The 14,831-nt window shown below is 41.4% G+C and overlaps 1 protein-coding gene across 1 annotated transcript; it reads left to right on the top strand.

Annotated features, from left to right (window-relative positions):
* Positions 1 to 3,521: 3,521 nt before the first annotated feature.
* On the top strand, positions 3,522 to 12,497 carry cltrn (collectrin, amino acid transport regulator). The gene is made up of 6 exons (XM_004557081.6): positions 3,522 to 3,996; positions 4,443 to 4,501; positions 9,031 to 9,116; positions 9,240 to 9,353; positions 11,676 to 11,870; positions 11,958 to 12,497. Exons 1-6 carry the CDS (start codon positions 3,930 to 3,932, stop codon positions 12,085 to 12,087), a joined length of 651 nt encoding a protein of 216 aa, XP_004557138.1. The 5' UTR covers positions 3,522 to 3,929; the 3' UTR covers positions 12,088 to 12,497.
* The last annotated feature ends 2,334 nt before the right edge of the window (positions 12,498 to 14,831 follow it).

Below are 14,831 nucleotides of genomic sequence, written 5' to 3'. Positions count from 1 at the left end.
CCCATCAAAGACTCGGTGCTGTTTCCTGCAGTATATTGCAAGTAAACCTGACAAGTTTGGGATCAAGTTTTGGGTGGCTTGCGACCTAAAATCCAAGTACATTTGCAATGTCTTCCCATATCTTGGCAAGGACCCCAATCGTCCCACTGGGGAGAGACTTTCTGAAAATGTAGTAATGAGGCTGATGGAACCATTCCTAGACAAGGGCAGAAATGTTACCACGGACAATTTTTTCACATCGCTTTCACTTGCGCAAAAACCTCTTAGACGGTGTGTTGATTTCTCCCTAAGATGGCAAACTGAAACACTCCAAGTTGGTGACTTTTGGAGATTTATTTCCCTGGATGATTGAGAATGCATCAAGATGAAACACAAAAGGAAGTGCACAGCTTTTAGCAGCTCCCCCACCCCTTCAATCACACACCCCCACTCCCCTCCCTCCAGAATTCCCAGGTAACAACCTAATATACATATGAATGACTAGCCAATTTAGCTTCCACTTGGCTGAAGCTAAAGCTTAGCTAAAAGCCTACCAGCCATTTGGCTGCTCTCCGGGTTTTATAGGTAGAAAAGCTAAATGGCTGCTCTCTGGGAGTTTAATTAAGTGCTTAGCAGGAAGTGAACTGTGATCAAGCTAAAATTAATTCAAAATTTAGATAATACACACCAAAAAGGTGAAAACGAAAAGGCATTTAGTGCATTTAACCCCCCCCCCCCAAAAAAAAAAAAAAAAAAATCCAACTTAAAGTTATTTGAGCTTTGTGATGTTTTGTCCCTCTCATCATTACACCATCACCACCAGCCTGAACCTCTAATACAAGGAAGGACGCATCCAGCCTTTCATGCTGTTGACACCAATTTCTGACCCCACCATTTAATTGTGACAGCAGAAATTGAGACTCATCGTTTAGATATTATCTATTTTTCTGCAAACCCCAGAGATGGCAATGTGGGAAACTCGGACCAGCCCATCAGGTGCCAAACTCACTTAAACTGCCTGTCTTCCCCATTCTGCTGCTCGGTTTGAGGTTTAGCTGGTCATCTTGACCATGTTTAAATGCCCAAATGCACTGAGTTGCCATTTGATTGGCTGATTTGTCAAGGAAGGAGGAAGGAAGAGGAAAGACCAGTTATTCTTACTGTAACCCAGTGGCTCAACCCTCAGTGATGCGTCATCGTGGTCTGTTTTATTGGAAAACACTTATGACATTTTATGGGTACAAAAGATCGTTTATTGTAGGAGAGTTTCATGTGGTCTGCTGTGGTGTTTTAATCACTGAAACAGTCTGTTATCAGGGAAAGGAGACTTTACATTCAAACTTGACCCATGTGAACTTAATTTCCAATAAATGGCGGTTTCAAGCATACTTTTCTGAGACAGTGGTTAAAAAATTAACCTAACAGCCAATGAGGAAGAATAGATCATTAACCTTATATAAGTGCCAGCTTAGATATTGATTGACTGAATAACTGAAAGTGTTTGCAAAGGCTTTTTCAGTAAAGAGGATGAGAATGAGTTCACTGGGATCTGTTGTGGGAGATTTTAATTCTGCATGACATAGCATAGCTAGGTTAGACCTGATTACCATGTAGGGAGGAACAGGGAGTGTGGAGAGTACAGTTTGTCCTGCTTGACTCTGACCGAGCAGGACTGGGTCAGAAAGGACAGAGAGTGCTGGGATGATTTCACCTGTATCCCAAATCAGACTTTTGGGCTTAACCCTCACGCAACCAAAATATTTTAGTGACTAAAATAATCAAGTGACTTCGCTTCGTTTCATACAGAAGTACTGTTTTGTGTATCATACTTGTACTCTTTCCTTTATCTGTGATATTTATTCTGATAACATGATTTTCAAGGGGTTTGAATCCACCGTCCGGTGTGTGTGTAGTCTCCATATGCTGTCCATGTCTGGGTGGGTTCTCTCCAGGTACTCAGAGATACTCCCACAGTCCAAAACATGCAGTTACAGTATGGGATTAGCTTCACTGCTAATTCTGAATTGGCCACAAGTATGAATGTGAGTGCAAATGGTTTTCTGCACCCTGCCTCTCACCCTGTGGCAGCTGGGATATGCTCCATGTTTTCAAGTTAACTAGTAAACCCAACTCATCTCCTTCAGCTGAGCTGTTTGCGTCCTCATTTTGTGCATCAAGTATCCTCAAGGCTTCTCCTGCAGTCAATCTTGCTACCTCATTTCATGATCTAGTGTAAACATATGGCTGGGTCGCCGGCGGGTTAAATGAACTGCACCTGAAATGGACCTGTTCTGCTTATCCTTATTTTCTAGCCTCTTAGAATGCATAATGAGATTGTTGTTTTTCATATCCTTGATTTGTCATAGGTGATAAAGACCCTTCTTGTTTAAATCCTGTCATTGCAATCCTGTCAAGTTCCTGAAGGGCTGGCAAATATGAGAAATCTGACTCTGGAGTACTGCCCTGTCTCTCTCTCTTTTTGACTTTTATTTCTATGGCACATGCACTCTGATACCAGCAGTGATCATGTTTACCACCACTTACCAACAGCAGCACTGCTTTAGAACAGAAACCATCGAGCCTTTGCAAAGATCACGGCTCCTCGAGATAGTTTAATACCTGTGGCTGGGTGAGGGGATTTTGTAAATGCTGTGCAAGGATTTATAAGTGGGGCTCAGGGTTCCAGGCTTAAACAACAACAACAACAACAACTGTACTACAACTACACCCTGTGTGTTGCACTATTTGCTCTTCTTCTAAATTCCTCTGTTAGTTTCACCTTTAATGTTTTAATGTTGTTTTCTTTTAAAATGAAAGGTAACAGTTTACATATCATATCATATCGTATATGTAAAAATAAAAATATGGAACTGGAAAAAATGATAAGAGATCCACTTCTATTAATTAGTAGATGCTATATTCTGTTAGGATGCCTGGGTCGTTGACCCAGGGGTTTTGAGTTTATTATATTATTTATACTTTCTAGTCTTTGGTTTCTTTGAGTTCTGTCTTATAGTTTATGTCTCTGTCTTCTCTAGCTGCTCTGTCTCCCCTGTCAGCTGTATCCCCTTGTCTAGTTCGCGTCTCTGTGTATCCTTAGTTCCTATATCCCCGTGTCCAGTCAGTGTTTGTGTCTGCCCTGGTCCCACGTCTCTGTTCCCTCTGTTGCAGTGCGTGCGAGTCTGTGTCTTTGTTCAGTCTGTGTTATGTGTTTCCTGTTTTACTTTGAAAGTCCATCTCTGATGTTAATGTGTCTGGTTTTGCTTCCCCTTGTCTCGTTAGGCGTGATTTGCCCCAGCTGTGTTTCCCTCCCTCCTGATTGCTCCCTCTGTGTATTTAAGCCCTGTGTTTCTCTGTGTCCGTGTCGCGATCTACCGGTTACGTTGCTGTGTGTTTTGGCAATCCGCTGGTGTTAGTTTATTTTTGAGTTTTTCCAGTTATGTTATGTTTGCGTTCAGCATTAAAGCAGTTTTGGTTTAAGTTCTGTCTCCGGAGTCTGCACCTTGGGTCCTATCCCTGTCCGCACACAGCCGACACCTAACATATTATTTCCCAGGCTGTTTCTGTTTCTAGGGGTCACTACTTATTATACCATTTTAAGTGGCTGTAACTTGGAAGTTCACACACTGTGCTATACTAGGTAAATAGAAACAGACTGGGCCGTTCTGTTCTCCTCTGGGAGGTCTGCCTCTATCACATTAGACCTATCTGGCTCCTTTGGAAAGCATGAACAAACAGCGCCCACTTGACTGTTTCCATGCAGTGCAGCGCAGTGACAGCCATTGTTTTTTACAGAGGACAGATTAGTTCAGGTGTGTCTTGGCTTAACCATTAAACCCAGGCTTTATCCAGTTAAATCCTCTGCTGACCTCTTTAGATCGGTGAATGCTGGGACCTTTGCCTGAGCTTTTACAGCATTGTGCTATTCTGCTTTTTGTTTTCTGGGAAAAATGTTGGAAAAGATCTTGCTCCTGCTCAGTTTGTCACTTTCTGTGGCAGAAGGGCTCTGTAAACCAGGTAAGGCTCTTAAAATGTAACCTTTGGTCAAATATTGTGTGTTCACATTTTTAAAAAAAAATACATAAATTCATTAATATGAGTAAACACAGGCTTTGTGTACAGGAGTTTTATCCCTTCTTAGCCCAGAAGTGAGTGTGGAATGCAGCTTCTAATCTATTTACTGGAACAAAGTCAGATTAGACACATAACTTAGCATTTACCTCACAACAAGGGTTTCATTCATTCCATCGTGATTGTAGACTTGAACAATGATCCTAAAATTGCTAATCTACAACCAAACTATGAGGAAATAGCTGAGAGAGACTAAATTTGACGCTGCTGCTCTTGGGATTCAGTCTATCAGCATAGGAAAGATAAACTGCAGCAGCTACACTTCTCATCTAAAGCCTAGCACAGCAATTCATGGCACGCAGAGGACATTTCAGTCTGTTTTATCTTTATAGGTGTTGGAGAAGCCTACAAAGTTCGATTCAGCATCAAAACCGCACTGGGAGATCAAGCTGTATGTATATATTTAAATATTCCTCCACATCCTCAGATCGCTCTTCTTGCCATAAACAGCTCTGACTTCATAATATTAAAAACAGGAATGCAATCCCGTTCCCTAAAAAATTTGAATGTTTTGTGAATTATAAATAAAGAAAGTAATGATTTCCAACCTATATTTACAAAGAAAATGTGGTGGAACTGAGAAATGTGATCATTCATGTCCAGCATTACAATCAGTTGAAGTTCCAGGTGCAACAATAGACCAGAAAAGTTGTGTAATGCTAAAAAAAAACAAAAAAACAAGCAATACACCCCCAAACACCTGCTTTGGACACAGCTTAGTAATTAGATAAACAGGATTACGTTTAAAAAAAAAAACCATGCTAGGCAGGGTAAGTCTTTCGACACAGGGAGAATTTCAATACTCTGGCACAGATTTGTGGAACAAAGAGGAAACAGAGAGAATTTTAATCTTCTACAGTACACTGATCATAGATAATATCATTAATGTTTCAGAGAATCCAGCAAAATCTCTGTACGCAAGAGAAAAGGGCTGCAAATCACTGCTGAATGGCTGTCATGCCCTCAGAGAACACTTTAATATAAATCAGACATGAATCTAAGATAAGATAAGATAAGATAAGATAACCTTTATTAGTCCCACACGTGGGAAATTTGTTTTGTCACAGCAGGAAGTGGACAGTGCAAAAGTTATGACGCAAAAATTAGAATACAATAAGAATAAATACAGTACACAGCTGTACAGAATAGAATAAAATAATATACTATATACAGTAGAATAAAATAGAATAAAAATATACAATAAGATAAAAATAGAATACGAATGCTATATACAACTGAGTAAAAATACAACGATGCCAGAAAAGATTATTGCACTTAGTATTATTGCATATGTATGGATGTGTGTGTTTGTTCAGTTAAAGTCTTTGTTGTGGAGTCTGACAGCAGTGGGGAGGAAAGACCTGCGAAATCTCTCCGTCCCACACCGTGGGTGCCGCAGTCTCCCACTGAAGGAGCTGCTCAGTGCTGTCACAGTTTGCTGCATGGGGTGGGAGATGTTGTCCATCAGGGATGACAGCTTAGCCGCCGTTCTCCTGTCACTCACCACCTCCACTGGGTCCAGAGGGCATCCTAGAACAGAGCTGGCCCTTCGGATCACCCTGTTCAGTCTCTTCCTGTCCCCAGCAGAGATGCTGCCGCCCCAGCAGACCACACCATAAAAGATAGCAGAAGCCACCACAGAGTCATAGAAGGTCTTCAGGAGTGGGCCCTCCACCCCAAACGACCTGAGTCTCCGCAGCAGGTACAGCCTGCTCTGCCCTTTCCTGTAGAGGGCGTCTGAGTTATGAGTCCAGTCCAGTCTGTTGTTCAGATGAACACCAAGGTACCTGTAGCTGTCCACAGCCTCAATGTCCATACCCTGGATGTTCAGTGGTTGCAGTGGAGAATGCTTGTGCCTGCGGAAGTCTACCACCAGCTCCTTGGTTTTACTGGCGTTGATCTGGAGGTAGTTCAGCTGGCACCAGTCCACAAAGTCTTGAGTCAGTCCTCTGTACTCCTTGTCGTCCCCATCAGTGATGAGGCCGACTATTGCAGAGTCATCAGAGAACTTCTGCAGGAAGCACTGGGTGGAATTGTGGGAGAAGTCTGCAGTGTAGATGGTGAAGAGGAACGGAGCCAGAACCGTTCCCTGTGGGGCCCCCGTACTGCAGACGACCCTGTCCGACACACAGCCCTGAGTCCTCACATACTGTGGTCGGTCGGTGAGGTAGTCCAAAATCCAGGTAGTGAGGTGATGGTCCACTCCAGAGTTCTCCAGCTTGTCCTTCAGAACCGAGGGAAGAATAGTGTTGAAGGCACTGGAGAAATCAAAGAACATGATTCTCACAGTGCTTCCAGCGGTCTCCAGGTGAGCGAGGGAACGATGTAGGAGGTGAATGACGGCATCATCCGCGCCAATGCCAGGCTGGTAGGCAAACTGAAGTGGGTCCAGTGATGAGCTTATTAGGCGCCGAAGCTGAGCCAGGACCAACCGCTCCAGGGTCTTCATCAGGTGGGATGTCAGAGCCACCGGCCTGTAGCTGTTGAGGTCCTTGGGGCGTGAAGTCTTTGGCACTGGTACAACACAGGAGGTTTTCCAGAGCTGTGGGACTCTTCCCAACCTCAGGCTCAGGTTGAAGAGGTGCTCCATCACCCCACACAGTTGGTCCGCGCAGGACCTGACGACCCTCGAGCTGATGCCATCTGGGCCCGCTGCCTTCTTGCCATTAATCCTCCTCAGTTCCCTCCTAACCTGGGTGGTTGAGAGAGACAGGCTGGAGCCTTGTGTTGAGTGTGTATTGGATGCTGTTGTTGGGGGTGGGGGGGGAGTGAGCAGGGTGAATAGAGGAGGTGTGAAGTGTCTGAGGTGTCAGAGGTGGAACAGCAGCAGTGGGGGTGGGTGAGTCTGCAGCCGATGTTGTAGACTGTCTCATGGTTGAATCAAATCTGTTGAAGAAATGATTCAGTTCATTTGCCCACCTCACATCCCTCCCAGGCAGAGAGTTCTGCTGTTTGTGGCCTGAGATGGTTCTGAGGCCTCTCCAGACTTCACCAACGTTGTTTTGCTGAAGCTGGTTCTCCATCTTCTGCCTGTAGCTGTCCTTCCCATTCCTTATCAGTCCCCTCAACTCTCTCTGCACCCTTTTCAACTCCTCTTTGTCTTTGGATTTGAAGGCCCTCCTCTTCTGCTTGAGGACAGTTTTAATTTCTGGGGTAATCCAAGGTTTGTTGTTGGAGAAACACCGTACAGTCCTGGTAGGTACGGTGTTATCCACACAGAAATTAATATAGTCAGTAATGCATGTAGTAAGGCTGTCGATGTCCTCTCCATGGTCGTCACAGATCACCTCCCACACAGTCGACTCAAAACAGTCCTTAAGAGCCTCCTCGCTCTCCTCTGACCATCTGGAGTGAACATCACCACATGGGCTCAGGAATACTTTTGAAAGTTCAAAGTGTACCATGCAAATAAAAAATACATGCAGAAACAAGATCCAGAGATGCTGCTGTCTCCGTTTATGCAGCTCATTCAAAAGAGATTGAGACAAAGAGGAAAAACCTCCTGAACAGCTTTCCTCTTTAAGATCTGTGATGGCCCTGAGTGCTTTTGTGAAGATACCATGGGCAACTTGCAAATCTTTAAAGGCACCGTTGAAACTCAATGATGCACTCACTAGCCACTTTATTAGGACCTGTTTCTATCTGCCTTAATCCTTTATCTCAACAAAGCGGCGAAAACATTTCTTCAGAGTTTTATGCAGCGACTGCAAATTTTGTACGCACATCCATTATGTGAATCTCCCTTTGCACATTCCAAAGGTGTCTGTTGGGCATTTAAATCAACTGTGTTGGATCAAGGACACATCTAAAACCTGCAGGACACCGGCCCTCAAGGCCTGGAGTTGGACACCCCTGATTTAGACCAAATTCTGACCTTATTAATCCTCATCTTTCTAATCTTCTATTGTCCAGTTTCCTGCTCTTAGCTGACAGGAGTGCTTCCCGGTGTGGTCTTCTGCTTTCTGCTTCAAGATTTGGTGTGCTATGCGTCGAGAGATCATCTTCTGTGTGGTTGTAACTAGCAGTTATGAGTTGCTTTTGCCTTCTTGTTAACTCAAAGCAGTCTGGTCATTGTTCTCTGACCCTTTGCATCAACAAGGCATTTTCACATAGAGAACTGCTGCTTACTGGATATTTTCTCTCTGTTTTCTGGACTGTTTTTTTTTGTTACAGATGGTTGTGTGCGAACATCTAAGCAAATCAGAAATTCCTGAAATACCCTACTCAGAACCCGGACGTGTGGCATTAAAAGCCACTGACATGCATGCTTGCGTGTGGTTGGACAATTAGATATGTATGCTGATGAGCAGTTAAACAGATGTACCTAATAAGGTGGTCACGATTGCATACGTAGATTTTAAAATTGAAAGTCTTGCTTATTTCAGCAAGAACACATCGCACATTCGTTGGGTACTGCAGCAGATAAAATCGAGAATCGAGAGATTAAACGTCTGTTCAGACCTGTTAGGCATTATAACCGTTCTGCACATTATGAGGGAACAAATATGACAGAGGAGGCCTCAAATATCTGCAGGGACACAGCAGCAGTAAGTGTTGGGAAATTTCCAAATACTTACAGAGGGAGTAGAAATGCTACTTTTCCAATTTAAATGCAACTTGCTGATGGTATGAAGTTTAAGACACACACACACACACACACACACACACACACACACACACACACACACACACACACACACACACACACCAATATTAACTAATTTCCAAATCATTAACTTCTGCTTTTATTAATATTTTACACGCCATCATTTTAGAGTCATGGTTACAATCAAGTGCTTAATATTATCCAGAATTCTCTTAAAGTGCATGTGACTGTTTAATATGAGGCCAAGGTCCATGTGGCGAACAGTTAACCTTTGCTGAAAAACAGTCCCTAATCTGATGTTGCTGATTTTGCAGTATCCCTGGAACAAAAATGAAATGTTCCTTTTCCGGGCCGCTCTGGCTTTTGCCATGAGGGATTTCACTAACGGAGAAGAATTTGGGTAAGACTGTTTTTGTGTCATCTGTTCTTAAACAGTTGTAAAAACATAATAGAACATCTCTTAACACGATAGGTGACTCACATTTTATAACTTCGCTTTCATTGTCTTGTAAAACTTCACCAGGGTTTCAGACATCCATCCGTGTAACGAGACTCAGAGAGTGTCCTTCTGGTTTGTGGTGACGAGGCCGAAAACCATGGATCTTGTTGATAAAGGAACTGTGGAGATGGCTATAAAGTAATCACATGCTACAGTTTTAGTTATTGGTACTATTATTGTTATATTTTCTTCTTAGCTGGATGTAAATAATGGATGTTAAAGTATTTTTCTTAAACATTTATTACCCATTTTATCATTTCCTAGAAAATTCTAAAATGACTAATAACTAATGGGTTTTCCAAATAAATATGAATGGGGGCGTAATTATGTTCCCAATGAATGTTTGGCTCACATATGGTGCGAAAGTGCAGCTTTCTAGATTATGTAGCGCAGGAACAGGTGTGTCGTGACATTTTTTATATTTTGCTTTAACACGTGTGCCAGTGTCATGGCTTTTGGTTACTCTCTCACACAAGATTTGCCACTGCCAGAGGTTTGTTTTCTTTTGAACAAGGCTTCAAAGCTCCAACCTAAACCATAAACCACAAACCTGATCACTAACCTTAACACTTCAAACACTTTGCTTTCAAACACCATCTATTTTATGTATGCATGCATGAGCAGGTTTACCCTGGGTTATGCAGTGTGGCCATAGAAACTAAGTCGATCCCTTTTATTTTTATGAAGTAACAGGTTATTTTTGTACTTAAGTGAACATAATTTCCCTCATGTGGGTAATGAGCATTCTCATTTAAACATTTCCATCCGTCCATCACACTTTTCTGGTCACCAGTCCATTACAGGGGAAACAGAGAGAGACGGCTGTTCATGCACAACCAGCCTCAACCAGCCTAACTGATACAGAAAGCAGTAGAATTTATTTAAAAAGCAAACAAATATTTTTAGTAACCCCCCCAAAAAGCGCCAAACAAATCCTCTGTTTCTACTGTAAATGCATGTGTTATGTAGAGCAGCATAACTTAAGGCAGGTGCTCTTCACCATTTTTGTGTTTTTAACATTTACGGTTAGCATTTATGAAGCTCAAATTTTGTATGGGACTTTGCACTGAACCACTACTCCTTTGTACTGGGATGAGTCACTTCATAAATGTTTGGTCAACTAGCGTGTTTATTTCCAGCTGGCATCTTATCTTTGGAGGTTTTCCAGGCTCATATCTAGGAGGAGACTCACAGGCAGACTTTGGAATCACAGATTTCCCAAGATTCTGGCACAAATTCACCAGCTTGTAGAATTTATGTGGGAAGTCAGGGTATTTTGAAGCTTTTTTTCCTGTACAGGAACGATAAGGTCAGCTAATTAAAAAAAAAAGTTTTAAAATTGTAGTTTGAATTCAAACTACAGCCAATGTTTTTATACAGTTTAATACCTGTAAGAATGCATTGATTACTATTTCTGATCCTCGGCAGCCTTGGCCCACTTCAGTAGCTTCTGTGTCCAGCTTGTACAGCAGGTCCTGCAGAGGAACTGGCCAACTGCAAACTAACTTAATGGGTTCGCAGTGTGTATACCACTCACTGTTGAGGCACTGCTGTGTTAACTTGGCATACTTTCACCACCTCCTCTTGTCTGCCTCCTTAATGCATTCGTTTCAGGGGATGCTAAGTTCTAAGACGACAAACTGGTTTCAAAGCTTCCAAAAAACAGTTCCAGCCCCAGGTCAACCTAAAAGTTAAAAACAGTTTTATCACTCATGATAAAAAATGCTTTTGTGTGTGACTCATCAGTTTTAAGAAGTACTTAGAGATCCCCTGGAGGATGTACTGTACTGAGAAATGACCCTGACCGGAGGAAAGAGTTTAAAATCGGCTACATTTAAGCATTACTGAAACACTATTGCATGAACACGTGGAGCAAAAGTGTGACTTTAACGTCCGCATACTTGTGTTTTTGACACAAAGTTGCAAATCTTTAAGTATTTGGCCAATGAAACACTTTGTGATTTTTGTCTCTGCGCACCACTACAGTGGATTTTATCTGGATATGATAAAAATGCAGCTTTAATTAAAGCTGCATTAACCTCAATTGCAGCCACTTTTATGTATTTTCAGAGAAATTGGACAACTGACTGTCAAGTAGTTGAGAAATAACTTGCATTTTGTGGCCTTAATGCTCAACATGACGTCCAAATAAATCCATCAGGGAGAGATTCATTAAAAAGAATGAATGCACAGACCAGCTCAGCAACACTAAAAGACCCTAAAGACCACAGAAGATAACTGATGAAGTGCATGATAACAGAATTGTTTCTAAAGTTAAGAAAATGTTTGGACAACCAGAACGATGGGAAGAGAAAAGTATTTCTAGATCTACTGGATTTAATCAACTTAGGTGGTGTAAAGAGGCAAAACTGTAAAAACTGTGTTGCTGTCCAGAGTCAGTGCAGTTTTGCCTTTTCCAGAATAATCCCCTTAAATGAAATCTTTTTTTTTGTCCAATAGAAAATCGAGAAATCGAATCAACGGTGCTTTTCTGCTAACAGATAAAACTCTGGAGTTCGATGGCATCTATCCCACTCTGGCAGCACCGGTCTCCCCTGACACCCCTCCGTGGCTCATTGTCTTCGGGGTGGTCATGGGTGCAGTTAGCGTCGGCATCATCGCCCTGCTTGTGTATCCTCTGGTCCAAAGAAAACTGTGAGCAGATGACTGTGGATGTATTTAATTTAGCTTTTTGAAAATATGATAACTGAGCTTCATTTGATCTGCTCATTCTTTTTGTAGGAAGAAAAACATGGATGCAGATGACGAGGACAGCGACGAAGAGACAGGGGTGAAAACGGCTGAAAACGGTGCAAATGACGGTATTTATAACTCGACGTTCTCGGACGATGAGCGATTCACGCAGATGTAAAGTGCTCTTATAAAAAAACTGCCGTGCCACAGTGTGAAAAATTATGTGGTTTTCTTTAAAGTTTCTAATGTAATTCATTTCAGTTTTGACATGTTAATTTGCTGGGCCTTTCAATACAATAATCACAGGCTGCCTTAAACAAATCCAGTGTTTCACACTATTTAACTGCCGTTTTACAAATAAATGTGTTTTTTCCCCTCAACCAAAGTGTTGAAGGATGATTTATCAAAGATCTCTGTATGATGGGTTGTGTTAAGATATTTTGCCAAAGTGGGGTCTATATACTAACCATTTACAACCAGTCAAATGGTCCCATTTATGAAGAAGGCTCATTCCTACCTTTGTAAGTCTAGGAGGCCTGGCTTTATGATTACCTTTGAAGGAATTCAATAAAATCCTCTGTTAAACCACTCATGGTTCCTTATCTGCACTCTGTGTTGGTACAAAGTTTCAAGCTTATGTGTGAACAGGTGTTTAAACTGCAATGTTTGACTTGCTGTATTCTGCCTCCCTGCAGGGCATTTCCCTCAAATGATTTAACACCGGTGACCTTTCACAGGTAGTAAACTGTTACCAGTAATTCTGGTAAAGAGTCTGGTCATATTACTGGTATTTCCGAGTAACATAAAAGACATTATTAAAGACGATGTGACACTCTATAGATTTTTCTTCAGAGTTCTGTAAAGATGTTGAATATCCCACCCCTCTCACCAAAGAGCCAATCAACAGCTAAACCTAGAAACATACGAGCCAATCACGATGCAGCATTGACTCAGTAGCGCTTGACAGCTCTGTGCTGGCAGGTAAATCCACTTGTTAATGAAATTGTAGCTTGTATGCAGCTGCATTCGTTCGGTGCTCTCATGGGATCAGCAGAGATGATGAATTTGTTGGCACTTACTGGATTAAGACTAATAAAGTCTTAATGCTGATGGTGGAAAAAAGAGCTTTATAGCTTATCTGGTGCAAATTCACCAAACATTTGAACATTTTTAAAAATCACATTTGATATTTGGTTTCATAAATGCAGTTTTGATGCCACAGTGGTAACATTTATGGATGTCTATCTTTAGAGAGGGGCAATAACACCACTAAATAGGCACTTCTAAGTTAACATGTGGTAAAAAGTAAATGACCTGGTTCTTATATAGAGCTGTTCTACTCTGCTTGAGCACTCAAAGCACTTTGTTCAACTTGCCTCATTCATCCATTCACAAAAACACTTTTTTTCATGCCGAAGTGGTTTCTATCTAATATTCACACTCAAATGAACTCTTTGAGAGCAACTTGGTGTTCAGTAACTTGCCCAAGGAGACTTAGTGACTAACTCAGAAATAATTCCAGTTGATGGTATTCTAATTTACAGAATAATTACAGCTTATTAAACATTCATATGGCTCTAAGGGTTGTGGTAACTTTTCCAAATCTGTTTTTGACTTTGAATAAAATTATACAGATAAATAATCTGACTAAACAGAAGATATTTCTATTTATATGTATGCAGGCTGACTTTCTAGAAACTTAAGTTAACTTTCCAGACACACTGGACCCATTTGTTAATCAATAATGTGACCAAAGGGATGTTTGCAGATTTTTTTTTTAGGAGGACCCATAGCAGCAATGCTGTGGCCATTGTTCTGGAGGAAACATGCTATATGCTATATGTAAAAGGGCAAACTGTTTTTTAAAAAAAAAGCAAATACAGAACTTTATATGCAGCCATGACAGTGATGAAAATTTCTGATTCCTCATTTTATTGACCTGGCCTTTTCACTTTCTCTGTTTGGTATTCTTACTCTTAAAATCCATGTCAAGCTATGCACTAAGGTTATAGGTGCCATCCTTAAAACACAAAAGGTTTTCTCTTTGTTTTTGACCCTTAGCATCCCTCATATATTGAGTTCCAGATGGTTCCACCGGGGTAAAGGATTACTCTTCCTAAAAATAAAAAAAAAGCTTTTTGTAAAAATTGTTTTTTTCCCCATGATTCAAGGGAACAGTTTTTAGGGTGTTTACAAGCATTAAGGTTTTTCTGTGCTAAAAGGTCACCGCGTGAGCCATTATGAGAACAGTTTGAGTGGTTTGAGTTTGATGGGTGCTGTATTTATTCAAACTGGTTTGCACAGATGAGCAGCTATATCATACTTAACACAGAGGACGGAGGCTCAGGCAACACGGCCATCGTAAGAGACCACATCTCGAGAAATGTTCTTGAGATATCCCTCCCAAGACAATACTTAAAACCAGACTTGGAAAATGGACATAACCCCGAGGGACCTGAATGAAATAATCAGAAGATGCCCGGCAACCTCAAAACATTAAATAAACAAACAAACCAGAAAACTAGCCACATTTCACTGGTTTCTCCAGTATCAGCTAAGAGCTGGCTTTTTAGTCCCCCCCAAAAAAATCATAGAAGAAATAATCACATCGACCTAAATTTACAGTTTTCAACCAGAATTTAACGCAACTACAAGGAAAGTGGCGCCATCTCGCGGTGCCATTTAGCAATTGCAGCATACAAGGTATTTATGAATTTTCAATGAAGCATAAGTTACCGACACATACTTTTATCCGGGCCTAGTTGCTATGGTAAAATTAACCTTTATGACCGGAAGTATGACATAGTTACCTTTCTTTTTTTAATAAGCTTTTCTATTTTATTAGAAAATATAATCTAAGTGTGGGAGGATAAAAAAATTAAACAGCTTTAAGTCTCTTTCGTTTCTGATCCCCTTGCTGAA

Source organism: Maylandia zebra, linkage group LG23 (assembly GCF_041146795.1).
Source record: "Maylandia zebra isolate NMK-2024a linkage group LG23, Mzebra_GT3a, whole genome shotgun sequence".
In the NCBI taxonomy this organism is placed as follows: domain Eukaryota; kingdom Metazoa; phylum Chordata; class Actinopteri; order Cichliformes; family Cichlidae; genus Maylandia; species Maylandia zebra.
This window is presented reverse-complemented; position numbering and strand designations above follow the sequence as displayed.

Bases quoted from the DNA above. Each gene is read 5' to 3' on its own strand.
- cltrn (XM_004557081.6), top strand. From the start codon at position 3,930: ATGTTGGAAAAGATCTTGCTCCTGCTCAGTTTGTCACTTTCTGTGGCA. The intron at 3,997-4,442 runs GTAAGGCTCTTA...TTATCTTTATAG, and splicing joins AGAAGGGCTCTGTAAACCAG to GTGTTGGAGAAGCCTACAAA. The intron at 4,502-9,030 runs GTATGTATATAT...CTGATTTTGCAG, and splicing joins CCGCACTGGGAGATCAAGCT to TATCCCTGGAACAAAAATGA.